The sequence below is a fragment of the Mustela nigripes genome, chromosome 14, assembly GCF_022355385.1.
Source record: "Mustela nigripes isolate SB6536 chromosome 14, MUSNIG.SB6536, whole genome shotgun sequence".
In the NCBI taxonomy this organism is placed as follows: Eukaryota; Metazoa; Chordata; class Mammalia; order Carnivora; family Mustelidae; genus Mustela; species Mustela nigripes.
Window position 1 is genome coordinate 18,535,680 of NC_081570.1, and position 27,991 is coordinate 18,563,670.

General features: G+C 52.9%; 1 protein-coding gene across 4 annotated transcripts in view; it reads left to right on the forward strand.

Moving 5' to 3' along the window:
- Positions 1–26,415, forward strand: part of LDLRAP1 (low density lipoprotein receptor adaptor protein 1) — a 46,043-nt gene extending 19,628 nt beyond the window's left edge. Inside the window, exons 7-9 of one of the 4 annotated variants that reach the window (XM_059376704.1) lie at positions 296–426; positions 2,002–2,033; positions 16,954–26,415. In XM_059376704.1, coding sequence (XP_059232687.1) covers positions 296–426; positions 2,002–2,033; positions 16,954–16,966 — 176 coding nt within the window. In that variant the 3' untranslated portion in view covers positions 16,967–26,415. Of the gene's footprint in view, positions 1–295; positions 427–1,998; positions 2,034–3,543; positions 3,922–16,953 lie in introns of those variants that run through there. The other 3 variants (XM_059376703.1, XM_059376701.1, XM_059376702.1) reach the window with 3 other exon arrangements.
- Positions 26,416–27,991: the final 1,576 nt, after the last annotated feature.

The following is a 27,991-nucleotide window of genomic DNA, read 5'->3' on the forward strand; positions in this document are numbered from 1 at the left end:
AGTACATTTAACATCTTATGTGATCTCTTAAAATACTTAAAGCCTGTTGTGAATGTGAAAATTTTAGCTTAAAACATTAGTTGGGGTGAAATTTGGGCCCTGTGGGCAGCTGTCCAGCCATTTGGGGAGGTGATGGGGTGGGGCTCTGGGTAGTCTTGTTGATAGGCTTGGGAGGGCAATGCCTGAGGATGGGGTCAGGACCAGGATGGCCTGGGAGGCTCTAGGATGGGGCTGGAGATGAAGCCTGGAAATAGGAGACTCCTCCCACTGACACACCTGACCGGACCCCTCGTAGTGGTTGCCACTGGGAACCTGCTGGACTTGGAAGAGACGGCCAAGGCCCCACTGTCCACAGTCAGCGCTAATACTACTAACGTGGATGAGGCACCGAGGCCTCAAGGCTTGAACAATAGCAGTGTTGTCTGGGTGAGTGGTCATGTGGCCTGGGGACCCTGCAGGAATCCAGCGAGCCTATGCCTGATCCTTGGTTGAGGCCTGAGGCTTCTCTAGGGCCCAGGCCCTGGCACCCATGACTTCAGTCCTATGGGAGGACCAGACTCAGCCCAGCAGCGCCCAGGCCCAGGGTGGGGGGTGAACAATGTCCCCTTTGAACTCAGGGCTGCATCCCCAGCAGGCTTGACTCCTAGCACAGCTGTCTTCTCACAATGCCCAACCTCTTGGTCTGAGCGCCTGTGACTCGGCCCACCACAGAACCAGCCAAAGGCTCCCTTGTTCTTGGCGTGGGCACGGTTTGCTTCCGACACCCCTCCCCGCTTTGCCATCTGAAGGAGGAGCCTGAAGCCCGGTGGTTAGCAATTGGGCCCTGACTCGCTCTGTGACTTGAGACAAGCCCCCCTGACTTCTCTGTGTCTCAGGTTTTTCATTCCCTCAGTGAAGATGAGGACCTCGGCCTGCAGAATTTCCCAGAGGAAACTGTTTTTTTTTAAAGATTTTATTTATTTATTTGACACAGAGAGACATCACAAGTAGGCAGAGAGGCAGGCAGAGAAGGGGGGGAAGCAGGCTCCCTGCTGAGCAGAGAACCCGATGCGGGGTTCAATCCCAGGACCCTGAGATCATGACCTGACCTGAAGGCAGAGGCTTAACCCAGGCACCCCTGTTTTTTTTTTTTGTTTTTTTTTTTAAATACAGAAATTTTTTGCACTTGAAAATGATTTCAGACTTAACAAAAAAGTTATAAAAACAGTACATAGCATTCCTGTTCACCTCTCATCCAAATTCTCCACATACCAGCATCTCACATGAGCACATTACAGTGATGGAAGTCATTATCAGTCCGACGCCATGAGGTCAGGCACAGGTTGTAGTCACATGTCCACCACACGTCCCCTTTTTGCTCTCGGATCACTTGCAGAATCACACGTTACTTTTGTCATTTTCTTTAACTGTAAAATATCTGGAATGGTGATGGACTTGAGAGACACAAATCCCGTTCCTTGCGGCCCCTTCAAGTAGGTATCAGGCCCATTCTCTGCTGCCTGGGAACCACTCTTAGCACCTACCCATCCTCTCAGGGAGGCTGCAAGGAGCCCTGCCCATTGTTTACCCACCAGAGCTGTGGGGTTCCTGCTGTGAGTTATTCCCTCAGGAGCCTGGAAGTGGAGATAAGCAAGAAAACCTTCTTCCCTACCCTCTTTGCTCTTGGAATTTGAAAGCCATCTACGTTATTCTATCCAACCCCCTCATTTTATGGAAGGAAAAGCTGAATCCCAGAGAGGAGCAGCGATTTGCCAAGGGGTCCCTTGTCTTGTGGCAGAGCTGGGAATTCTACCCACCCCCCAGGTGTTCTTTGTCTTGTTCTATACCCTACTTTTGGGCCTGTGTGTTGAGATGTGTGTGCCTGTTCCCCAGGCACCCACCAGACTCCTGTGTTTGTGTCCCGAGTCCCCATAGCTTACCCAGTGCCAGGCTAGGGCCTGGCTGTGAGCACGGTCTCCCCCACTGAGGGTTCATATCTCCTTCTTTGTTTTCCCCAAGGAGCTGGATGATGGCCTGGATGAAGCATTTTCGAGGTAACATTAGCTGGGCTCTTTGTGCTGGGGAAGAGGGCCTGGTACTTGTGGGCTGGTCTCTGGGGTCCTTTGCCATATCTGAGAATATGAACTCTGACCTTTGCCAGGGTGTAAAATCTCAACTCGAATACCTCCAGGGATGGGGAACTCACTGTCGGGTTGGCCAGGTCTGCTAAAAGGCTCTTGCTGTTGAATCAAAAACTATTCCTAGTGGCTTCTCTACCACAGTCTGAGATGTGCTAAACACTATGCAGCTCAGGTTGATTCCAGCTTTCTACAGCTGGTGTAGTCTTCCAAACCTGGCTTTTTGCAGGCTTTGTTCCCTCCAGAGACTTTGCAGTTGTGGAAGGGGGCAGGGAGGAGGTAATGCTTAATGAAGTCCATGGAACGATACATAGAGGAGGAATGTCAGGCACTATAGGGAGATATTTTGGTCTTGGACGAGGTTGATGGCCTTTCCCCATCTTCACAGGGGCCAGCCCTGTAGCCATGGCTACCTTAGCTTGGGGACATGGCACGGAGAAGGCTGGGCTGAAGAGAGCCCTGGGCAGCTCCGGGTTCTGAACACTGGGCCTGGTCAGTCAGACGTCCCTGTCTTTCTGGGAACCCTGAGCAGCCGCCTGCAGCCCTCTCCTTCCTTCCCAACTCCTTCCCTGCCAGAACCTGCTTAGAAACCCCTGGGCCCGGCCTGGGCAGATAGGGGGTCGGCATGGGTGGCTCTTTCATGGAGACAGAGATTCTTTTTACCATCTTCCTGCTTCTCTAGTTGACTACAACGCCCTCATTTTAAGAAAAATCTTCCATTTGCTTTTTCCAGATTACTTAAGAACCTATGCCCTTTACTAACAACTTTGAAAATCAGCAAAGCATTAAACAGGAAATAACACCATCCTGTAATCCCACAGCCCAGACTTTTGGGTTTAATTCATGCTAATCCTATACATATACATTTTTCTTTCTGCCTTGATCACTCACAATGGTATTTGCTTTGGGGATCCTGATTTTCACTTAACCCTGACCAATCAGGAGCATTCCCCCAGCCTGTTAAAAACTCCTTGTAAATACCTCATTTATTGACTGCCTCCCATTCCTCTAAGGACCTGGGCTGTACAGGTCCTTAACTTACTTCTCTGTTCTTTGGACGCTTGGGCTGTCTTCCTTCCCATAACAGAGTTCTCGCTGCTAGTCCGCGCCGGTTGCGCTGCCTCCACCCCGCATGTGTCCCTCGCTGTCTGCGCCGGCGCTGCCCTTCCCACCTGTCCCCGGTGGAGTCAGGGTCAGGGTGGCTCTGTGGCGGGAATGCCCCTGCCTGCCCCAGAATTTTCTCAGCTGTTTGGTCCTCAAACTCTGGTCAGAGGCGTCACCTGTCCTGATGTCTAGGACTTTCTTCTCCAGCCCCTGTGTCCTGGCCTTCTCCCACTGGTGTGCTCTCACTTCTCCCCGGCACTACTGCTCGGGCTCCTGCCAGCCCCCTTCTGGGGCCCTGGGCTCACACAGCTCTGCCTTCCAGGCTGGCGCACTCTCGGACGAACCCTCAGGTCCTGGACACTGGGTTGACAGCACAGGACATCCATTACGCCGAGTGCCATTCACCTGTCAACTGGGACAAGCCCGATGGCCGCGGTGCAGAGCAGGATGACCTCTTCAGCTTCTGAGGGCCCTCGTGCTGGTGGGACACGTGACAGACCAAAGCCACTTGTGGCGGCATGGGGCAGGCGCCGGGACTTCTGGCCCTCTTCTGCTGGGTGGCAGCGCTGTCAGCCTGCGAGTCACAGCTGCCTCCAGTCAAGCAGGGGGGAAGGAGGACATTTTTTTTTTTTTTTGGCTCTGCTCTTTCTGTAAGAACTGAAGGATGCCTTGAATATTTATTCAGTGACTCCTGGTTCAACTCAGAAGCCGGTTTTGCGTCCGGCACGAGTGCAGTATTTTAACCAGCTTTCTGCCCTCTCTTGAGCCAGCTCTCTCTGCTGTGGGTGTCAGGACGGTGACCAAAGCATTTTTTGTTGTCCCTTCTCCCTTTCTAAGGACCCAGATTTCCCTGGCGGCGCCCCCACTCCTTACGGAGCACAGGAGGGCCCCACAGCCTCAGGAGAGCGCTGCGTCCTCAAGTGTGCCTTCGGCTGGGGCCCAGCAGGCCTGCGCCCCCGCCTCGGGCTCCCCAATGGAGGGGCTGCCCCCGACCAAAGACGGTGTGCAGCTGGCACTTTAAAGCACACACAGCAGGTGTAGCCCTCAGGGGCTCCTCCACAGTGCTGTACTGCAGGGAGCTTCCTGTCTGCCCCGCTGCAAGAAGGCCCAAAGTCCCCGCGGGTGGGCCTCGTCGGTGCTCGGAACCAGTGTAATTGGCTGCCCACGGGTCCCAAGAGAGACTGCAACAGTGGGGATCATCTGTGACTGCCCTCCATCGGGGTCCCCTGCCGTGCTCTTCTCCCTGAGTTGGACGGGCACATGCCCACTCTTCCTGTTGTGTCCGCATGGGGGTCTCAGCTCTGACTCCCCACGCCTCCGGGGACAACGTGTGGCACCGAGCACCGAGACTTGGTCGGGACTGCTTTGTCGCCATTTTACAGAGGAGGAGACAGGCCCTGACTGTGGAAGGGGTAGAGTGCAGAGTAGAAGTAGGTCTGATGCCAAAGTTGCCTCTCACTCTCGCCTTTCCCGGCTCACACCTCCCTTTTTTCTGGCTTTGTTGTCCTCCCAGGAACCAAAAACCCCAGCTATTTTCTGACCAAAACGTGTTTCATAACAAACCATCTGGTGCCTTTCCACACACAACTGGCTTGAGCCTCCTGCCCTGCTAGCTGTCTGGCTGCCGATTTCCGTGGAAATGAAGTGTCGATGCTAATTGGGAGGGTGAAACCAAACCACACTCTGAAGCATCACGCTCTTCTTTCCTGGCTCTCGCCCCTGGGTCGGGGCATGGCGCTGGCTGGCTGTCCTCAGTCTCCTGTTCTCCCACTTTACCACCCCGGGGCTCCCAGCAGAGCTGCATCTCCACCTGGAGGTGCCTCCTGGGCTTGGCTTTACTGAGCTCAAGTCACTGACGCTTGCAGGTTGCACCAGCCGGGGGAAAACACACACCATTTCTCAGAATCTACTTCTCCAAGCACTTGAATCGGTGCACAGAGACAGAAGTGCCTGGCCGAGGAGTTGGCGGGGGGGTGCGGGGAATTCGTAGAGTCTTTATCAGACTTTGGAATCTGTTCCTTTCCTTGCCCTGCTCCTGTACCTTGCCGCCCCCACCCCCCAGACTTTGGTGCGGGCCTGTGGGTTTGTTGTGAGGCAGCAGTGGGTGGGCCCAATGCCAACTGTCCCTGGCACCAGGGTCCAGAAGCCCCTGAGAGGCCGTGCTGTGTGTGTGTGTGTGTGTGTGAAAGAGACAGAGAACAGGACTTGGCCTTGAGAGGCTGTGCTTGTGTGTGTGTGAGAGAGAGAGAGAGAGAGAGAAAGAGACCAAGAATGGGACTTGGCCTTCCTGTGTGTCCCTGGCTGACAAGCTGTCCCGTGTGCCCCCGTGTGTCTGCAGATGAGTCTTGTGCTTTATTTTGTGTTGCTGTAAAAGACGTTCTCATGAGGGAAAGATGGAGTAATAAAGGTTCTCTTTTTGAACCACAAAGAGCACTTGGAGGGAGTGGCCCATGGCCTGGTGAGCATGAAGCTCCTGCCTTCAGTGGTTGCGGTGGCAGTGACCAAAGGCTGAGGTGTGGTGGGGGGAATGGTCTGTGGTCCGCAGGTGGAAGCCGTCTCATCCAGCAGGTGTGGCCATGCGGTTAGCTCATCTTAGAGGGCTTGGGGCCACACCAGTGATCTGGAGCAGCAGGACCTAGGGCAGGGCCTCCTGGCCAGGGGTCTGTGAACCCATGGAATGTGCGTGTGATTATGTGTGGATCACGCACATGTGTGTCTTTCTTGGGGAGCATGCCCATCGTTTCTGTCACATTCTTAACGTGGGTCCCCAACATGCATTCATTACAGGGTCCCAGTGGACTCCAGATGGCGGCTTTGCTGTGACTGGAGACGGGGGTGGGCGATGGTGGAAAGAGTTTTAGTGATGTGGGAGACCCAAGGCCTCACTTAGGCTCTAACACTGGATCGATCACTTCTTCCTTTTTTTTTTTTTTTTTAGATTTTGTTTAACGTAGAGAAATCACAAGCAGGCAGACAGAGAGGGGTAAGCAGGCTCCCTGCTGAGCAAGAGCCAGATGAGGGGCTCAGTCCCAAGACCCTGAGATCATGATCTGAGCTGCAGGCAGAGGCTTAACCTACTGAGCCACCCAGGTGCCCCCGGTCACTTCTTTTGCTTAAGCCTAGGTTTCCCCATTTAGGAAAAGGCTACTGCAAGTTTAAACCCTCCCACCTCCCTGGTTTTTGTGAGACTCAGAGGTAGTAGACATTTTGTCACAGGTGGCTACTGAGATAGCTCAAAGTTTATCTCCGAGCAAAAGGCATTCAGACCCTAAGGAAATCAAAGTAAAATTTGACAATAAAGACAGCTGCTGTTAACGGAGCTCTTACCATGTGCCTGGGGCTGTGCTAAACTTGAACTCTTCTGAGCCCATTGCTTTTAGCTCCTTTTACTGCTGCGGCACCAAGGCTAGGGAGGAAGGCTGTCTTGCACCTAGCACTTTGCAGAGCCACAGGCCAGACTCGGATCTGTGGACCATTGACCCCACCACGTCCTGACCTCCCTGGAGCCACTCCAGGAGTCCTGCTGCCCATGGCGTCCTGTGAGCCCCATGGTGCCGGCCACAGAAAGGCTCCCTCCACAGGCTCCAGTGGGGGTCTCCAACATGTATCTCTTTGTCCCTTTTAAACAGCGATTTTTAAAATGTCCAGAACCCAGAGGCTGAGCCCTCTGATGTCAGGCAGACTCACTGAATTCTGAGTGGATCATAGATGACTAAGAAATGCTCTCCTTTCTTCACCTCCCATAATCTGAAAAGACACCCAACAAGTTCATCTTTCGGTATAAATTTGGCCAATGTCTTTAGTCTCCGGATGTCTCAAATTATGACTCCCAAGCACCCGCCGTCTACTCTTTCATGCATAACAGATGAAGCCAGGAAGAACAAAGTCGCCTTTCAGATTTGATGTGACCTTCAGCTTCACTGGGTGGATGTCGAGGTCTTGTCTCCCAGGAGGAGACAGCATCCCAGTTAAATCTCTCCAACGACTTCTCAGTAAGCCCAGTTAGGGAATCAGGGTCGATTCCGTGCTCTCAGTTCTGGCTTTCCTCCTCCTTCCTCCCTGAGTGTACAGATCACGGCATGTGGCCTGCTTGTCTGTTAGGGTGTGAACCTTTCTCCAGCGCTTCATATATGCCAAGCCCTGTTAGGTCCCTCACGCCTAACACCGGTGGTACTAATTCTGACAACTGCACTATGAGGTGGGTGGTCCTAGTCCCATCTTCAAGATGGGACAGTGGAGGGTCAGGGAGGACAGACATGTGAATTGACCAAAGTGTCCCAGCCAGTAAGGAGCAGACCTGGGATTTGGACCCCAGTCAGTCTGACTCCAGTGCTTGTTTAGTTCCATGACCCTACCCACCCTGTGGAGTGAAGGGTAAAGCCGAGCTGCCCATGCCCAGAAATGGGCAGCCTCGCCCACAGGGCACATGGAAGCCGCGGGCCAGTGGGTGTCTCCATGGGCAGAGTAGCGGGGCCTGGGCCAGGCTAGGCACTTAAAGCGGGGTCCATCTCCCAGACTGGCCCAAACATCCCTCCTGCCTCTAATTAGGTAGAGGCAGGCGCTCTGGGGCTGCTGCTCGGACACGGCGGCTTAGGACTTGGCAAGTCATGCCTCATCACACCCTACCACATATTGCCCCCAATAGGCATTGCCCAGCCTGGGGCCGGCAGGGAAGGGGTAGCCAGAGTGAGCTTTGTGGTCCCTCAGAGGGGGAAGATTTCCTCTGCAGGCAGACTCAGAGTGTGGCTGGTGGGGAATGGCAGCCTCGGAGGCGCCAGGAAGGGGAACCCCTCTCTGGACCCCTGGCAGCACCTCCACACATTCACCAGTCAAAGCTGCTGCGCAGTGACTGGGCTAGTAGACATCATAAGCTCGTTTTAGAGACAGTGAAACTGAGGCTCACAGAGCTTATGTGACCTCCCAGCCTCCCACAGATGGTAAGAGGTAGGTCTGGGATTCAAAGCCTGTGTGTTCCCTGCCCCAGTGTGGCTGTGGGTCACTTGGAACATTTGGACAACACCTTGCTTGCGTATTAGGAGCTTCTGAGCAGAGCTCCCAGCACACAGGTGCTGGATCGGGTTGGTGCCTATGCTTGCAGCCAGGACAGATGTGAGCTGTGTCACAAGTCTTGGTTGCCAAGCAACAATTCTGACTGCACCTGCTGAGCCCCCACGTGGGATGGGGCTTCCGGGGCCTGTCCTGATCTCTTTGCAGTCCTGGGGTTGTGGGACACGGGGCCCTGGAGAGCTGGGCATGACGTAGGTTCGCCTTGCACCATGGGGACATTGGAAGTCAGCTGAGGAAGCCAACAAGGGCTTCTGGAAGAGGGAAGTGTTCCTGCTAGGCCTTGAAGGAGAGTACAAAGGTTGGAGACTGCCTTGGTTACCCTGAGCTCTGGACAGCCAGGGTGTGGGTTTGAGACACCTGTGGCCCCAGTGCCCAGCGTGGCACCTGGCACCCAGTGGCCGTCAAGGACCACAGTCAGCTCACCAAAAGGGAGACAGCTGGTCTGGCTTCCTGTGAGACCCTGCTGAGAGAGGGGTCAAGACCAGCCTCTGTGGCATGATGGCCCACTTTGCAGAGTATCTATCTGTTCTAGAGGCAAACCCATCCCATGGCAAGCTCTCTAAGTTACCCTGGGCCTGGCATTCTAGCTCTCACACAGCCCCACCTGGTTTGGGAAAACTCCTTCACCCTGACCAAAGATCTTGGTTTTTAAAATGTCTTTAGAGCAGGATTCTAGAATTTAGTGCCAGAAGGGCCCCTAGTGGTCCTCCGGGCTACCTACTTTGTTTACACTTGGGATACTGAGGCCCATAGAGGGACAGGACTCCCCCAGCCTGTGTGGGCAGTTACGCAGAGCTGCGATTTCAGCCATAGATTTTTCCATGAGGCCCATGCCCATTCCTCCACCCCAGAAGGAGAAGAGAGAAGTCCCTTCCCCACACTTGCTGGAAAGGACCACATGCTCAAGGTCCGAGGCTTTGTGGGGCAGTGGAAAAGATTATAAGAAGGGCTGGAGAAAAGGCCTGGTGAATTCCAAGGCATGGAACGAGTGTCAACTCATCATCTGTCTCTTCAGCCCCCTTCTCGGGCCCTGAGATGCCGGCACAAGGCTGTTAAGAGAGAACCGAGAGTGGTGATGAGCACCGCCTTGGGCACCAGCCAGGGCGGGAATCTCAGCTTTGCCACTTAGCTGTGTCAATGATTTCATAGTCTTGGTCTGGGGTTCCTTTCAGGTCAGGTTGGGGTGTTGTGAGGAGAGAATGAGTTAACTAAGACTTCTTGTTTATAAGATGCTGAAAACAGCATCCGCTGGGGCTGTCCCACTGTCCTAGTTGCTGCACAGGCCACTCTGGAGGCGGGCGAGGCAGGGCTGGGGACCAGTCCCCACTTAGGGGAGAGGCCCACTGGCCTTTTCCCGGGGCAAATGTCCCACAAGCTTCTACCCTGATGCCATTCAAGGGCACACACTGGCTTGTCCCCACCACCGAAATGTGCCCTCTGGGAAAACTTGAGAGCCTTTCTTGTTCACTTGGGATTCAGTCAGGAAAACATTCTACCCCAGCAGTTTTAAGTAGGAAATAAATCTCTTAATAGATTCTGCTCACAAAACCACTGGCAGGGCTAGGGGAGAAAAGGAAGCTCCTGCAAAGGCTCAGGGAATCAGGGGAGGCTGGGGTTGAGGGAATTTGCTGCTCGGGATCCTGGGGCCCTTTCGCCTCCAGCTCTCACGGGATCTGGTCTCATGGGCAGACTGCTTGGAGTCTGCCCAAAAAGGAAGTGGGAAAGTGGTTTAGAGGCACCTAGCCTTGAGGTCCAAGAGGGCAACTAGAAGGGAAGGGGAGTAGTGCTGAGCAGCCACCAGAAACCTGGCACCCCTCCCCCTCTGCACTTGGGTTGGGGGAGGGCAGTGGTCCAGAGCAAACCTCCCTGCCTCACCCTCCACCTGCCTCACACAATATCTTGATCCTCAGGACAGCCCTGTGAGAGCCAAGGCTGAGGACAGGGCCCTGCTGGGTGACAGAACCAGGATCGCACTCCTGGGCTGTCTGGAGATGAGCCTACCCCTGGCTGCTTTTGGGGATCTAGAGAGTCATTCCTTTAACACCCATTGACTGATCACCCACCACAGGCCAGGCGGCGTTCCAGGTAGTTGGAACACGGCAGGAAACAAAATGACACAAGTCCCATCCGTGTGAAGTTGACGTTCTGCTGTGGGTGATTCTGGGAACTGCACCCTCTGTAAGTATGAATCAGTCCTCTAGGGTGCTCAATCTCATGGAGGAGAAAAAGCAAGGGAAGATGGTAAACTACCTGGTGGGCAGTTCTACTTTACCCAGGGTGGGCAGGGACTCTCGAGCAGAGACCCCACAGGAAGTAGGGAGGCCAGCACATGGCTATCGGAGGAAAGAGCACTGGAGCAAGTGCAAAGTCCCTGAGGCAGACAGAAATGGAATGTGGCAGGAACAACAGGAGCAAATCAGTATGGCTGGAAAGGAGAACTGGGAAATGAGGTCTGAGAGCAGGTCAGGCGCTTGGGACTTCTGGGCTGTGGCAGGGGCCTTGGGCTGGCTTCCGAGTGAGATACTCATCAAAAGGTTCTGTGCAGAGAGAGACAAGATTGCAGAGAGGTGGCACACAAGTGTGGATGCAGAGACTTTGGGGTTCCAAGGTCGCAGGCCCCAGAGGAAGCAGGCAAGTGGCTAGGAAAGGAGCAGCAGAAGCTTGAAAAGGGAACTTTTCCTCCCTCTCTTTTCCAACCAAGGACAACACCATGCACTTGATCAGGGACCCAGATCTGTGCATCAGGGACCTTGTGGGTTTCTGTAGGGCTGGGTCCAGAGTTTGCATCCTTACCTGATGTGCGGGGCTGGCATCTCTTGGTCCCTGCCAGCCACAAGGCTGTGGAGCCACAAGCATCTCCAGGCACATCGTGTCATCGCCTTGGGTGTGTAGAACGAGCGCATGTTGGCTCCGTGGGTCTGTGTGCATCTCAGGCACACGTACCTGAATGTAAGCCTGGAAACATGTGAGTTCCGGGGGATGGAGGCGGAGGGAGCAGGCATGTGTATTCCTTTGTACATATGTGTGGGTCCCTGGTCGTCTGTAGGGGGCAGCATGGAGGAATGTCATGGATTTTGGCTTAGTCACTGGAGCCCCTGCTTGCTTGACCTTCCACAGAGCTCAGCTCTGAGTTTTTATAGTGAATCAAAACTGATGGCCCCTGGGACCTAGTGGAGTTGATGTGCGCTTCCTGGGGACTTGGGTGGAGGGTCTGCCCCCTGGGGCCTCTGACAGCTGAAGTAGGGAGAACTCCCCCTCCCTCCCTCGTGACCAGGTTGGATCAGGGCTCCCTGCACCCAGTTAGGAAGACTGTCTGATGTTTGGGCCCTGACAGTCTTAAGTAACAGCCAGATTCCTGAACCTGAGGACCTTCTGGAAAAGCCAGGTCTTTAGTACTGTGGAAAGGACACAGAGCTAGGAATCAGAGGGACCCGGGTTCAAATCCCATTTCTGCCACTTCCTCCTTCTTAACCTTGGTCGGATGACTACAGTTTCCTCACATGCAGAGTGGGGACCGCCTCCTGGTATTGCTGTGGAGCTGAGGTGAGCATTCACTGTGCACCAGGTGCTGTGCTACAGCTTTACCTGGAGCACCTCATTTGGCCCATACACTAACCCTCTGAAATAGCTACTGTACTCATATTATGGAAGAGGAAACTGAGGCCCAGGGAGGTGAAGTTACTCGCCCCGTCACTCAGCTGGGAATGGACAGAGCCTGGGTTGGGCCAGGTAGTCCGGCTGCAAAGGCAGGAGCCTGAGACAGTGAACAGAAAGCAGGTGCCTGACTCCTGGTCAGTGTTTGGTTCATAGTGTTATTGATGCCAAATGGCTATTCAGGATCAGGCTCCTGATCCCGAAGGACAGCTCTGGACTCTATTTCCTCACTTTAAATAAAGAGGGTGGTGGAGAAGCCCCAGACTCAGGGGAACCAAAGTTCAAACCCTGGCTCTGAGACTCCTTCGCTGTGTGACCTCGTACCAGTCATGTCCCTTCCCTGAGTGGGGAGCTGCCCTCCCGTTAGGATTCGATGAGCACAGAAGAGCTTTGCATCCTCTTATGAATTGACTTGTGTCCTCCTGAAAAGCTACATGGAAGTTCCAGCCTCCAGAATGTGGCCTTATTTGGAAATAGGGTCTTCACAGAAGTAATCAGGTTTAAACAAAGTCACTCGGGTGGGCTAATCGAATGTGACATAGGTTCTTATAAAAGGGGGAATTTGGACAGGACAGACATATGCCGAGGAAGGGCTGAGGAGACGCAGGGAGTGTTATGTGGAGACCCGGGCGACGCTGCCATACTGTGGGGACTTCGAGGGCAGTCAGGGGCTGACAGAGGCCAGGCACAATGCCTCTCTGCAGGGGACAGAGGGAGTGCAGTCTTCTGGTCTCCGGAACTGTAGATGGCAGAACTCAACGCCATGTTGCCACAACTGCCCCAGGAAGCTAACACGCAGGCTATGACAGGATACCCACAATGCCCTCCGTTTTTTCCGGGGTTACACCCCTCCCCCGCCCTCACTCACCCTGTGAAGAGACCCAGGTTCCCAGAGGTGCCGTCCGTGGCCCTGTGACCGACCCAAGTGATTGCAATGTCAGGACTTGAACCAAGGTCTCCCTGACTCCAAAGTCAGTATTGCTGTGCCCGGCCCCAGAGCCTGAGGCTGGGTGAGCCTGGGGCAGCCCAGGAACCAGGGCCTCGCTCATTCACTTTGCTCTGTGGACTCTCCCCTCCCTCCATACCCCTGCCTGCCTCCCAGGCTGTTGGGTCTCACGGCCTGGGCCGTGTGGCACTTGGAGGGGCAGATGGCAGTTCATGGCTCACAGGTATTGGAGCCTGACTCTGGCTGCCTGGCCATGGGACTTGAGCAAGTCCCCACCCCCTTTCTGAGCCTGTTTCTTTGTCTGTGAAATGGGACCATGAATGGATCTCTGCCTTCCCTGCCAGGAGGTGGTGAGATCAGGCATGGGAGGAAGCTCCTCAGGGCTGTGACTGGGGCCTGGGCAGGGCCTATGAGTGAGGCTCTAGAGTCCAGCCTGATGCCACCAGGGCACTGTGTCCCTACACTGGCTGATGGCTCTGGTCTAACCCAGAGTGGGAAGGCAGGGGCGTCAGGTCTGGAAGATTCTGAAAGCTCTAAATCCCCCACCTCAGCTCTCAGTCCCCAGGGTTGCCATGGCAAAAGGGACATGGATTGGGATAATTTGTGGTCATAATTTATCAAGTACTTAGTCTGTGCCTTATTTTTTGTTTATTTATTTATAAATACTTTATTTATTTATTTGACAGAGATCACAAGTAGGCAGAGACGCAGACAGGGAGAAGAGGAAGCAGGCTCCCCACCGAGCAGAGAGCCCGATACGGGGCTTGATCCCAGGATCCCGGGATCATGACCCAAGCCGAAGGCAGAGGCTTGAACCCACTGAGCCACCCAGGCGCCCCTATTTATTTATTTATTTTTAAAGATTTTATTCATATTTGACATATTTTATTCATATTTGACTGAGCACAAGCAGGGGGAGAAGCAGGCTCCTCGCTGAGCAGGGAGCTCGACATGGGGCTCGGTCCCAGGACTCCAGGATCATGACCTGAGTGGCAGGCAGACACTTAACCAACTGACCATGTCAGCGTCACACTTATTTTTGTTTTAATGTCTCCATGACGGCTGTGCAGAGCAGGTGATATTGGTCCCATTTGTAGATGAGGAAACGGGCTCAGGGAGGTGAAGCGACTTGCCCCAGGCCATAGAGGCAGGAAGGGCCAGAGGCCAGGCCCAGCTCGGAAACCCTGGTGCACTTTCCCTGTCACAGTAGCTCCCTCATGACCATATAAGCCTGATGTTTGGCAGAAACTGGGCTGGGGCCCAGAGGAGAGATGGAACGTGTCTGAGGCCATACTGGAGATGGAGCCAGACACAGGCCCAGGCCTTTCTTCCTCTGTGAAGGGCAGCAACAGATGCCCGTGTACTTAGCAAACCCCAGATCATAGGTCTGGAGCCTTCAGCAGCCCCTCCTGGTATGGAGAAGGCAACGCAGGGCCGTAAGGGAGAGGCTTTGAGGCTGGCCGGAGGCACAGGCCTGAAGAGGGCCGGATGGTGAGGTCCAGGCCAGTGCTTGATCTCTTAGAATAGACAGACCTCTGTGCTAAGAGTGGCACTGCATCAGGGGAGGCCTCAGCTGGACTGGGGGTGGCAGGCCCGTGGTTCCGGCCCACAGTGATGTCCTGTGAGCAGGGCACTCAGTGCCAGCTGCTGATGGCCACCCCACCCTTGGCAGGAAAGGCCCCATGCCATCTCGCTTCCATTGCCGAGAAAAGAGCAGGAGAGAGAATGTCTCAAATGCTGTTTTATTGCAGTAAGTTTGTCGATTCAGCTCATTACATTTCATTAGAATTATTTAATTAGAATCTTAATAAAAGAGTAAAGCAGGAAGGAGGCTGAGGAGCGGAGGTGGGGAAATCCGTGCTGAGCGTGTGAAGTAGACCCAGCTGGGGAGGTGGAGTGGTGGAGGGGCTGCTGGGACATTTGCCTGCAAAGTAAGGCAGGGGTCGGCTCATGCCGGGCTCAACAGGACAGGACCCAGCTGCGGGGGAGGGGAGGGTATGGAAGCCCAGGTCTGGGCTCTCAGCAGGTGGCCCCTGCATTCCAGGTCTGCACTCAGGACCCTGGGCATGTTGGGGGCAATAAGACCCATTTCCAGGGAAACAGACACAAAGCCAGATAGTCAGAGCACCCGGGCCTCGGGGCTCTGATGGGGGAGGCAGAGCTCATTGGGCCAGCCAAGGAGAGGGCGTTAGGCTGGTATGGGATTAGAAAAGCTTTCTAGAACGGAGATCCTTTAGTTACACCTGACCACTGACTTGGTGTTGACGAGGAGGGGAAAGGGCTTGAAGCAGGTTTGGAGAGAAGGCAGTAAGTTTGAGGTTCCTGTGGGGGGCAGAGGAGGGAGCAGAGCAGGGTGGAGTGGAGTTTTGGTACCAGGACCTGGAGCCAGCTAGCTGGTTCCCCATCCCAGCACCACCACTGTAGCCTCTGGCAAGTCATGCCCCTCTCTGAGCCTCCTTTTCCTCATCTGTGGATGGGGGCGACAACAGCACCACCTCATTCATACCGGCTCTTCTGTGGTTAGATGCGCTGGTATGTGGCCAACACTCTGTGCTCTAGCTGTTGGAACTGCCGTTCTTTTTTTTTTTTTTTAAAGATTTTATTTATTTATTTGACAGACAGAGATCACAAGCAGGCAGAGAGGCAGGCAGAGAGAGAGGAGGAAGCAGGCTCCCTGCTGAGCAGAGAGCCCGATGTGGGACTCGATCCCAGGACCCTGAGATCATGACCTGAGCCGAAGGCAGCGGCTTAACCCACTGAGCCACCCAGGCGCCCCTGGAACTGCCGTTCTTATCGCCTGAGCGCAGATGTCCAGTCGTGACCAGTTACCCAAGCCTGGCGGGGCGGGGGACTAGCTCTGGTCGTGGTCAGAGAAGCCACGGGCGCAGTTGGGCACCCTGAGAGGGTGTGGGGGCCCTCATTCTGCCACTCGTCTTCTCTGTTCCATCTTTCCTCCTTCCACGAAGGACCCATTTTGTTCAAAGATCTGCCCTCAGCACAGCCCGTGCTCTTCAGGGCAGCCGACCCCACACTCAGGCTCTGGAGAGGGATCTGGTGAGAATCCGTCGGTTGGTTCATGGCATCCCGCCTGGTGCTGGTGCTCAGTGAGACTGAAAAATCGACCTGGTTCCCGAGTCAGGGGAGAGAGATCCTCCCTTCCTCTGTCACTCCCCCTCGCCCTTTTTGGTGTAAACACAAAGAAGCCAGTGGCCCCCTTGCCACCCCTCAGGGCACCAGACCTAGCAGGAGGCCAGTTGTGGCTGGTATACCACCTCGCCCCCTTAAAGAAAGAAGGTGCTGACTGGCAGCAATTGCAGATTTCCATGGTGTAAATATCCCCTCTGTGGCCACTTTCAAGCTGTGACAGGACATCACTGAACACAGACAAGGAGTGTATGCCATCCGCTAGGCAAGCCTGCATAAACCCGCTCCAGCCCGGGCCAGATGAAGCCAGCCCCGAGGAGGGTGGATTGGAGCAGAGGGCGTCCCCGACAGTGGTGGGAGCCAGGGTGTTCAGTCACTCACGGCCAAATGCACCCCACACGCAGCAGGACGTGGAGCGGGGAGAGAAGCGGTCCCGGGAGCAGCCTTGACCCATCTGCGTGAGCGCTCAGCCACTGTTGCAGTCTGGTCATGCAGAGATCACGTTTGCATCTGGTTTTCCTCAAACTTCATCCTGCTGCAGTAAAAGATAAGAGCATTTCTAGCCCGGCTGTAAAAAAGTTCCTAGGCTCCAGTCCATGCCTTGAGCCAAGAACGTTGGGATTAAAGCTGTTATTCTTTTAATTGTCTAGTGTCATGGAAGCAGCCGCCCAGATCTTTAAAATCTTCGTGCCATTCATGTGTTCAACGGCAGGAGCAATTCAGGCCCTCCAAGCTTTGCCTTCAATGGCACTTCTTTCCAGATGGCCACAGGCCATAATGTAATTCATTAATTTAATTTAATTAGCTGTTTCACCACTACATACCACAGCCTGCTAGATTCCCGACCCTGGATACTAACTGGAGTTTCACTACCTTCGGACCCAGCAAGCCCTGATCACTATTTCCCCCATTTCCCTGCAGGTGTGTTGTCTGAAACCCACCCCGCAGACCAATTTCCAAACCAGTCAAGTCCCCCGGTGGAAAACAATGGAAACTGACGCTCACTAATTGAAGCAGGACAGGAATTTGTTGGAAGGACACCAGCCCGGCTCAGGGAAAGGGCAGCTGTAGAAGGAGGCTGGCCAAGATGCGTGGAGATGCATGGTTCCGGGGCTGTTGCCCGGGCCACGGTCGCTGGACGTCACATCCTGGGCACAGCTGCACTGTCCTCTGCACCCTGAATTCAGTGCTGGCAGGAGCCTAACGGAGCCCAGTCCCGTGCCTGCTCCAGGCTGACCTGGGAAGGCTCAGGCTCTGTCCTGGGAGGATGGCCGCCGCCCTGTAAGATTCAGGCCATTAGCTAGTCCCACAAGCAAGAAAGGGGGTTGAATGCTGAGTGGGGTTGCGGGGGTGAGGGGACCTAAAAACTGCCAATGTTACCCTTGGCTAGGCACCATGCTGATATTTTTGCCTGCCTTTCCTCCATGGAATCTTTCACAATTGCCTTTTGAAGGCTATTACTTTTATCAACCTCATTTTGTGGCTGGGGAAGCAAGCTCTGAGTCTCTTCATCAATAAGAAACCCAGATTTTTGGGGGGAGGGGCTTCCTGTGAGGACCGGGCTGTGCACCATGGATGCCAGATGTTTCAGAGTGAGGCTCCTGGAGGGGTTGTCCTGGATTTAGGCCAGCCTTGGTCACTGGGTCTTGCACAGGCCAAAGGAGCCTGTCCTGTCTGAGCACTTCCTAATTCTAGATGTTCCTGCTGTTGGTTTGTCAGGGACAGGTCTCGGACCAAGGCGACACCATCCCAGGGACTGTGACAGACACAGCTGAGTCAGAAAACTTCTCTCCCAAAGCAGACAGTACATTAGGAGCACGTGCTTTCTGCCAGGCCACAGCTCAGGGTGAGTCTGTCAAGAAGCTGGTACCCACTGCTGTGGAAACTGAGAGAGATGCTGGTTTCTGAGCCCCTAACCCTATCAGTTGGAAGAGGAGGGGTACCTGGGGTGCTCACTTGGTTAAGCCTCCGACTCTTGATTTCAGCTCAGATCCTGATCTCAGTGTCATAAGACCAAACCCCACACTGGGCTCTGCGCTCAACATGGAATCTGCTTGAGATTCTCTCTCTCCCTCTCTCTCTCTCTGCGCCCTCCCCCTATTGCACTCTAAATCAATCAAGCCATCCATCAATCTAGCCATCCATCCATCTCTCAAAAAAAAAAAAAAAAAAAAAAAACCAGAAGCCAGCCAGAGCCCAAGCATTGACACAGGGGCCTACTGCTGGTGGCCCAGTTCTCCCCCATCAGACTAGGAGTTTCTGACTCTTAGATGTTCTCCCTTCTGAGACTGGGGAATCCTTCGAGTTGTGTGACTTCTCTTTCAGCTCTCGGGTTGTGTGTGCAGGGTAGGGCTTGGGCATCTAAGGGTGTGATGTCTCTTTCCTCAGACTAGGCAGGGCTGAGTGTTTTAAGAGGTCAGTGTCAGCAAAGCCAAACTGGAACTAACATAACTGGATGGAACCTAATCATCTCCTAGGGGAAACTGAGAGAGAGGGGCGGGGACCTGCTGATTTCATCCCCCAGAGAGTAGCTGACCAGGACAGTATCCCAGGGCTCCTGCCTCTCAGCCAGGAGGAATTAGGGTGACAGCATGAGGTGTGGCCTCGGGAATGCAGCTCCGAGAGTCAGTCAGGAGTAGGCAGCCCTATGGGGCCCCAGGCTTGGCGCTGCGCTGCCCACCCCACCCATTGGAAGTGCCTTCTATTGTTCTGTCCTGTAGGTTTGAGTTCTTGGCCAGCCTCCTGGGTGATTGCCTCATTCCACCAAGGCCAACAGATGTGCACAGCTGGAGGCTGAGCCGTCAGTGGAGTTCAGCTCTGCCCATCATGGGCCTAGGCTGCAGGAGATGGAAGTTTGAGTTCTGGTCCTGGCTGCCCCCTTTTCCCTGGTTGTGTGGCCCTCAGCAGGGCCATGGCCTGGGCCTCAGTTTCTTCTCTGTCTAATGGGGGAGGCTCTTGATTCTTTCCTCAGACATTGAGGACCCATGATGTGTCCGGCTTTGTGCTGGGCCCCGGGCACAAGACAGACCCAGTGGTCCCAGCCTTCAATGAGTTTATGCGCCATGGGGGGCTGACATTGAGCATCTGTAGCCAGTTTGATGAGCTCCCTGACTATAAGGGCATTAACAGGAAACAGTTTCATTTTTCTCCAGTTACGGGCCCCAACTGTTCAGTGTCAGATCCCAGGGTGTCGTGGTCACACTGTTATTACACGGCCATCTGTTCGAGATCCTCATCCCAGGGGCAAGTCAAAGCTTTCCTTTCCTTTGTTTCCGGATGACAGACTTGTGGGACTAGGAGTGCCTGTGTGTTTGTGTGTGCGCAAACAGAGCGTGGGTTCTTTTCTGGTTCCTAGTATCTTGGGAGTATTCAAGAATACATAGTCTTGTTCTGGGATATTTCCCTCCCCTTGCCATTTTTTTCAAATTTAAATTTAAATGTTTATTTGTTTAAAATCGTGGTAAAATGCACCTAACATAAAATCTGTAATTTTAGTACTGGCCTAAGGCACTAAGCACACTCGGTGTTATGCGGCCGTCACCCCTGTCCATCTCCAGAACTTCATCATCGCCCCCAAAGAAATCCACCTCCATTTTTAAATAAGAGCAGTATTGAGATGTAATTCACATAACAATTCAGTTGTTTAAAGTGCACACCTGAATGGGTTTGAGTATAGTCGCAAGAGTTGTGCATACAGCACCACAATCCCCCTTTCAAACATTTTCATCCCGCCCAAAAGAAATCCCGTCTCCACGGGAAGCCTTCCACTACAGCACCCCCCCCCCCCCCAGCCTGCTGCTAGTCTACATTCCACCTGTGGTCTGCCTGTTCTGCACATTTCACGTATACGGAATCATCCAATATGTGCCTTGTACGTCTGGCTATTTGCGCTCAGTGCCGTGGTTCTGACTTGTGTCCGTGTGGAAGCAGGTCCTTCATCCCCCTTCTCTGTTAAGACACAGATGTAGAGGCTGAGGGAATCAGGGCTCACGAGATGACATCTCCTTGTCTGCCGTGGCTGGGTTCCTCCTTGGGGATTGAGCCTGCCCACTGCCGGTGCCCTCAGCAGGACAGGGGTTTGAATGCTGGCTCTCTGCTGGGCATGTGGGTGTGCTTTTTGGGGGTCCTGTGGAATCCCCAGCCTCCAGAGTCCCCTGATATGGATATCTGTCCTCCCCAGGATATCCTGATGTGGATGACCTCTCCCCAGACGCTGATGGCAGCCGTCTGCTTTATGGTTCCTGCCACGGGACCCATGTGTGGCGGGATACCTTCTTGGATGGATACCAACAATGGTGCAAGCCCAGCTCTTTTCTGTGGCCTCTACTGACCCTTAGTGGGGCACAGGCAGCAGGCTGCCCCCTTGCTAGTTCCTTCCAATGTGCCATTTCTCTCTCTTCTCTCCCGCCCTGCTCAGGTGGAACCGGAACAGTCTGGCCCACCAGCAACTATTCCCAGGGGGGAGATGCCAACCTCACCTCCTGGCAGGGAACTTCTTACTTCCATAACACAGGATGTTCCTGGCACCTCTCCCACAGGCTGAGGAGGGGTCCCTTTGTGAAAAGGGAGACCCAAGCAGGGTGTCTGTCCTGCCCCCTCTGCCCACCCATTCTTTCTCTTATTCTGTCTTTCCCTGGGAGCCTGTGTGGGGTGGGGTATAAGCAGGCTGTTGGTCCATCTCAGAGACATAGGAAGCCACACTGGCAAGAGTAGTAAGGGCCTCAGTGCTGGAAGGCCTGGGTTCTGGGCCCCACACTGTCCCTCCCTGGGCCGTGAGCCAGGAGCTGTCTCTCCTCTTTTTGATGGTCAGTTTCCTCCTTTGTGAAATACTCACCCTTCTTACTTTATCTCTATTTTACAGATGGCTCAGAGATGGGAAGTAAGGCCAGGGTGCCCAGGTCCCCCAGATCCAGCCCGGGGCTCTTTGCTCTATACCTGGTCATCATCCTCCCAGAGGTCTGGGCAGGGCCAGTCCCAGGGGACTCATGGAACGCTGTTGATGTAGACACCCAGATTTCTGTAGGCTGGTGCTCCTGGGGCTCTCATGATAGTCAGGCTTGATGGGGGGCATGGAATATAGCCTGAGACACCCACCCCTTCCCTGTACGCACCTCTGTGCCTTCCTGGGAGCTGGCTCTTATTTCCCTGGGGCTCCATCTGATCTGTGCAGACCGTTCCCCGCAAACACGAGACCAGCAGTGCTGCCGCATTCCCCAGGGCCTTGTACCTGGGTTCCTCCTTCCCACATACTGCATACCCACGTGAGCCTGCAAATGCCGGGCCCGGGGGGTGAGCGGGAGACAGATGAGTGATGGGGTCTGGAGCATGGCACTGCAGCAGGGGTGGACCTTCAGCTGGGCGGAGGGCGGGGTGTGTCTCTCCTCACTAGGTTTCTCCTGCCTACTCTCAGGGCAGGTCTCAGGCTGAGAGGCAGGGGAGTCAGAGGCCTGATGGTCGTCAGTCCATCTGAGACTCAGATTCCCAACCCTGAGCCCCAACCCAAGGCTTAACCCTGACTCTGTTTCCAGGCCAAGACCCAAACCGGCCCCTGGAGAGAGCCTTGCCCCGACCTCCGTGCTAAGCTCTAATTATCGTCCCTAGTCTGAGCCCTGGTCCTGGTTCCAGATTGGGCCCTGGCCTTATTTTAAGACTGAACCTCAATCTTTTTTCCAGACTTCTCTTTGACCCCAGTTCCAGGCTGAGTTCTGACCCAATTCCAGACCATTTCTTGGTTCCAGGCTGAACCCTTATTAGAGAGGAAGCTCTAAACCTAGTCCCCAAACAAATCTTGGCTCTGGTCAGAAATCCAGTCATTATCCAGCCCTAACTTCTAGTCCTGACCTCTGTCCTTCACTGAACTGTGACCGTGGCCAGAGACTGATCTCGAATTTCCAAATAACAAGTCAATTCTTGACCTGAACCCTAACCCAGGCGGGAGCCAGGATCCCTTCAGGGGGCAGAGACGGTGCTGGAACTAGAGGGGATAGGAGCATTTCACCGGGCAGAACTGTAGGCACTGTGTGCGCGGGTGCCGAGGGGAGAACAGAGACCGCCGGTGGCTGTCTCAGAGAAGAGACTGACGAGGACAGCACCCAAATGGGAGTGGGGTGTGGGAGGGCTCTGGAATTGGGCTGCACAGCTCTGCTTCTAATCTGGGCTCTCTCATTTGCTGTAACCTTACTTTGGGTGAGTCCACTGACCTCTATGAGGTGGTTTCTTCACCCTAAAATGGACCCACTGCTTTCCTCAGGGGTCGTGTAGCTCCCAAGAGCACTGCTGTCCCTCTGGCCCTTCGGTTTTTCTCAGGTACTGTCCCCTTTGCCTGAACAGCTATTCTTTCCTTGCTCACCCCTCCATCCCCAAGGTTAAATGCCCCTTCCTCTAGGAAGTCTTCCTGAAGCTCCTTGTGGTGGACACACGATGCACCGGGTGGATCGCCCTTCAGCGAAAGACTCAGTTTCCTGGGTCTGGGGTGCTGCCCTCAGACAGCCCACACCCTCCGGCCACCACCCCGTTCAGGGCTGCCCGTGTCTGGTGACTGCTCAGTGACCACTAGCAGCAAGGAGAATCCGAGAACTCCTCCCAGCCATCCCAACCAACTCAGGATGACTCTGAAGGGCTGTTCCCACTTCACTGCTCCCCTAGGGGCCACTGAGGTCCTCGGACCAGGACTGGGGTCTCCCCTCCCTTCCACAGGTGTTGATCTCAGAACCCTCCCTATTAAGCACCTACATGCTGACCTCCCTTGAAATGTCTGTCTCAAGAGAACCCAGCTTGTGACTCCCCTAGTCCAAGTCTTAAGTCACTTCCACAGTGCGTGGTCATCTCCTTTGTAACACTCATCATAATTTAGGGCACTTGCCTGTTTCCTGTCTACTTCCACTAGAGTTCTCATGCAAGGGGGCACACACACACAGCACTCACACCCCTTGGGGCAGGTTGAGACCACCAGGGAGTAACTGAGAGGCAGAGAAATAGTAGAGCATCTGCAGCCCCTCGAACTCTCCCCATCTTCAGCGTGGTCCTCAACATGGCCAGTGTTTCAGCAGAGAGGCGCCCCCCACAAAAAGTGGGGCAGACGTGCGACAGTTCCTGGGACGAAGGACCTACTCATCACTCTTGAGTTAAGAGCAACTTCTCTAAGTAATAAGAAATACATTGAGGGATGTGTGGACTCTGGGAGAACCTCGAGGGTCTCGGCATGCAGGAGCACCAGTATTTGCCGAAGCAGACGTGGGTGGCTCCTGCCAGACTGGCCTGGTCCAGCCAAGTCAGCTCTCTGCTGCGCTACCAAAAGTGAGAGGGAAGTTGGACCCCACCAGAGCCCCCCAGGCTTGCTTCTCATAAGGGTACACACCTCATGAGGGTAGGACCTCAGTCTGTCTTGTTCCATGCTCAAGAAAGTGTATGGGTGCCATACGGATAGATCAACACATAGATCAGTGAATAAGGGACGGAAAAGCAATTTACAAACCTGAAGCATTATGCAAGGTAGAGGATAATTGGGGGAAAATGCTTCTTCCAGGAGTTACTCCTTAGGAAGGGTAAAGGAAAAAAAAAAAAAAAGGTCTATTAATAGACCCGATTAATAAACATTCAGCCAAGGTAAATGTTAACAGGAAGTACCTCTACAAATGTTTCGGTCTCTCCGGCAGCTCAGGGTAGGCTGGCATGCAGGAAAAGAAGGCATCCTCCCTTCTGTTTGCTCAAGGCAGCCTTGTTCTTAGGGCAGCCTGCTCCTCGAGTCCCAGGGTGGGGGCCCCTGTCCAGGCTTGCTGCTCCCAGCTACTCTCGCTCCTTAGAAATTCGCTAAACATACCACATTGGTTTGTACCTCAAGGCCTTCCCCCTTGCCATTGTCCATCTTCCCCTCACTTCCTTTAGGTTTTGGTACAAATGTCACCTCCTCAGAGAGGCCTTTCCTGACCCCAATTTAAAATAGCAGTCGCTGTCATCCCTCCCCATCACTACTCATCTCTCTCTCTCTTTCTTTTAATTCCCAAACTCTTTTATTTTTTAAAAAATTTTAAAAAGATTTTATTTATTTGAGAGAAAATGAGTGAGAGAGAGCATGAGAGAGGAGAAGGTCAGAGAGAGAAGCAGACTCCCCAAGGAGCTGGGAGCCCCATGCGGGACTCGATCCTGGAACTCCGGGACCATGACCTGAGACAAAGGCAGTCACTCAACCAGCTGAGCCACCCAGGCATCCAAATTCCTGAACTCTTTTAACTTATTGAAGGGACTCAGTACAACCTGAAATTGTATATATGGTAGATATGGCTTTTAAAAAAACAATTCTTTATATTTGTCCCGCTTTGCCCTCTAGAATGAGGACAGGGACTTTTTCTGTCTTTGTTTACTGCTGTGTCTGCTAGAAGAGTGATGGCCCTTGAGGAGGCACTCGGTAAAACAAACAAACAAATAAGCGAGGGGTGACCTGGACAGAGTCCCTGTCCTTGGCCAGCTTCTCTTCTAATGGGCAGCACTGGCAGCTAACCAGGCAGTCTCTCCCCTGTAGGCTGGGTGGTGTGATGGGGGCACGAAGGATGCTCTGGGGGCGGTGAAGACAGCATAGAACTCTGCTGGGAGGGTGAGCAAAGGTGTCCTGCATGAGGCCACTCTCACCATTACCTGAGGGCTGAGCGGGATTCCTTTCAAGTGTGGAGGAGGAGGAATGAGTTCTGGGCAGAGGGATGTTCAGCTTCAAAAGCCTGAAAGCAAGAGAGAGCCTGGCAAGCTGGAAGAAGGTAAAGAAATTTCTTGGGACTGGACCAGAGTGGGGAAGGGAGAAGGGATGAAGGAGAGGCTGGGTAGTGGGCTGGGCGGGGGTCCCCTTATGAAGGATCCGGAGCAGACGCCAAGCCTGGAATGACATAACTAGATTGTACTTCTGCATACCAGTGTTTTCTCACTGTATCCAACATCTCTTGATCTCTTGTCCCAGTGATCAAGACTGATCACAGAATATTTTACATCTAACCTGACTCACTTTATGTATATGCATTCATTTAAAAGGGAAACCCTTTTTAACACTATCCTAATTTGTGTCAAATACACAAAGTGACAGTATAATGAAATCTAATGAAAATGAAACATTGTTACCTTCCATCTCCTGCCTAAGGCTCTGATCCCAAAGTCTACCTTTTTTGTTAAAACGGGAGATTAAAGAATCAGCAAGGCGCTGAAGACACAATAGCACCCGGTGGGACCTTCTCCTTGACATGATCATCAGAAAGACGAAAAGAGGAGTCAAAGGGAATATCTTCCTCGCTATGTGATTCAGTGTTACTTCAAGCTGTGTCTGGATTTCTTCTGAGATTATTTTATAACTACATAAAATAATTTTATGCACGACCACTGGAGCAATTTCCACACATTGAGAAACTCACTGTAAGTGTTTCAGGTGTCTTTGGCTGAATGGGAGTAGAGTATGGAAGAGGAAATGGGATAAATGGCCAAGAAAACTGAACAAACAAATCCAATTTTATCCCCTAAGCCTTCTTACATTGGAACGCCCACCCACCCATCCAACCACCTGGGCATCCACCTGCCTGCCCCTATGCCCACCCACCTTTTTGCATCTTTTTGCATGTCTGCTTGTCCACTCACAGATCCCATTTACCTACCCACTTGCTCACCTGCCTTCCATTTACCTGATTATATGCACCTGTCTCATCTACCAAATATATGCACCCACTCCCTCCATCTAATACTCTATGAATATTCCATTCCTTTGTCTACCTATCCACCTACCATCCATCCATCCATCCATCCACCCAATGTTCCATCTATCCATCCCACACATTAAATTCCACACTTACTATCTTAACTCCTGGTTCTATTCTTCCTAAAATAGAAACCGAGACCATGACCTCTTAATATTACTGAGTTCTGACCTGGGGTTCATTACCTCTTACAAGCTTCAGTTCTCCCCTGAGTTTTTCCTTGTCCCTAAATGGAATCTCTGAAAATCACCTTATTCATGTCCCCGAGCTCTTCCCCTCACACACTCCTCCCCACCATGGGTTTTATTTACCGTAACCTTACCAGGGCAGTGTCCTCGACTGTCAAAACTGAAAGGGACTGCAGAGACCACTGAGCCCATAGCTTTCAGCTTCTAGATGGGAGAGCTGGGGTCCAGAGTGGGTAAAGTCACAGGGTGATCCAGTCATGGTATTAAGAAACTTTTCTTTCCCAAGCTACTTTTTCCCAAGGAAAAGTTTCCCAAAAAAACGTTTCTTTCCCCACAAACTACTCATGGTTTTCCAAAAGGGCATCTTGTGGCATCTGAAGACATCATTTCCTTGAGTAGCTTTTCACTCAAGGACATGGACTTCACAGAACAGTGGGTTGTAAGTGGTCTGGTCTCTTACTTCCTATATCCCTATTTCCTAGAGGACAGGACATGTAAGATTTATTTTATTATTATTATTATTATTTTTAAGCGAGGGTTGAACTCATAGCCCTGGGATCAAGAATCAGACATTTAACTGACTGAGTCACATGGGCGTCCTGTAAGATTTTTTTTTTTTAACACAGGTTTCTGGTGTTAAGAAACAAAGTTTAAATCCTTTGTTCTCATCTAGCACCCTCATTTCATGGACAGGGAATAGGTTCAGAGAGAAGATTCTTGCCCAAAGTCATACGGCAGGTAAGTGACACAGCAGGTTTGCTAACCAGGCTTTCCTGGTCTTGTCTATTTCCTTTGCGGAGCATATGCTGACTTTTGAGGGACCTGAGTTGTGGTTGAGGTAGAGGAAATGCCATCCTTTTACCCCAAGAATTCCCAGACCTAGCTTAGGGAGGGCAAGTGGTCCCATTTGCTGCTTATGGACTGAGGACATTGCTACATTTTAAAAAATCAAATGCAGTCTTCTGGACTCCTAGACTCCCTTCCCTGGGCTCTGACGGCCAAGGGCAGACAAGCAGGGGCACCAATTATACCCCAAGCCTTTCCTTTATGATGGCTCTCTTTCCTTAACAGCTGTCTCCTTTGCTCTACAAAATTCTGCTTGTTAAAGTTATGAGAACTGAGCACACTTTGTTCACTGCGATTGTGGGTTTTGCTGCTGAAATTGATAATCCCTCTTGGGAGAGACATGAGATGCTTTCCTCCTTTGATATGCAGTGTGAATTGCTCTCTGCTCCCTACTGGAGGGTAGAAGTGTCAGGGTTCTGAGGACTCCTCTAGATCAGCTGTATTTGAAACTCAGCCCATCGATGTTCTTTGGGAGCTAAGGGCCAAGCTCCACAACATCGACCTTGTCCCAAAACCTTCCACCCATACCGCCTGTCACTCTCAGAGTTCTCTGGGCTTGTCAACATTTGCTGAAGCATCATCCTTGTTTATTTATAGGGTGGCTGCATGCCGTGCCCCTGGCCTTTTAACACGGGTGAACTTGTCTTTGCCTGACATAATGCAGCTGTTAAGAGCAGACTCTGGAGTCAAGCGGCCTGAGTTCAAATTCCAGCTGCCCTGTTTACTGGTTGTGCGCTCTTGGGCAAATTATGTAACCTCACTGGGTCTCAGTTTCCTCATCCACAAAATGGAGACATGAACTTATAGGAAGATCAGAGAAGATAGGAGGTAGAAGGTAGGAGATAGAAGGTCAGAGATGTGAAGGAGAGGAGAGAAAAGAGAATCGTGGGCGGAAGAGAACAGCATGTGCAAAGGTCCTGTGGCGAGAGGACACAGAGCTATTCCTAGGGACAGGAAGAAGGCCCGGGATGGTGGAGCTCCTGTAGCTTGGCATGGTCAGCATCTTTTGTAGTATGGCATCCTGTACTAGAAAGACCAAGAAGCTGGACTTCTTGGCCCCCAGATGGGATTTAGGTCCTAGCACCATGGATGCACCATGGACATTAACACTGTAGACTCATGTCTCTCTGATCTGGGAGCAAGGAGACTGTTTATCTGCAGCAGCTGTTGCCGAGAACCGTGTCTAGAGCCTCATCTGCA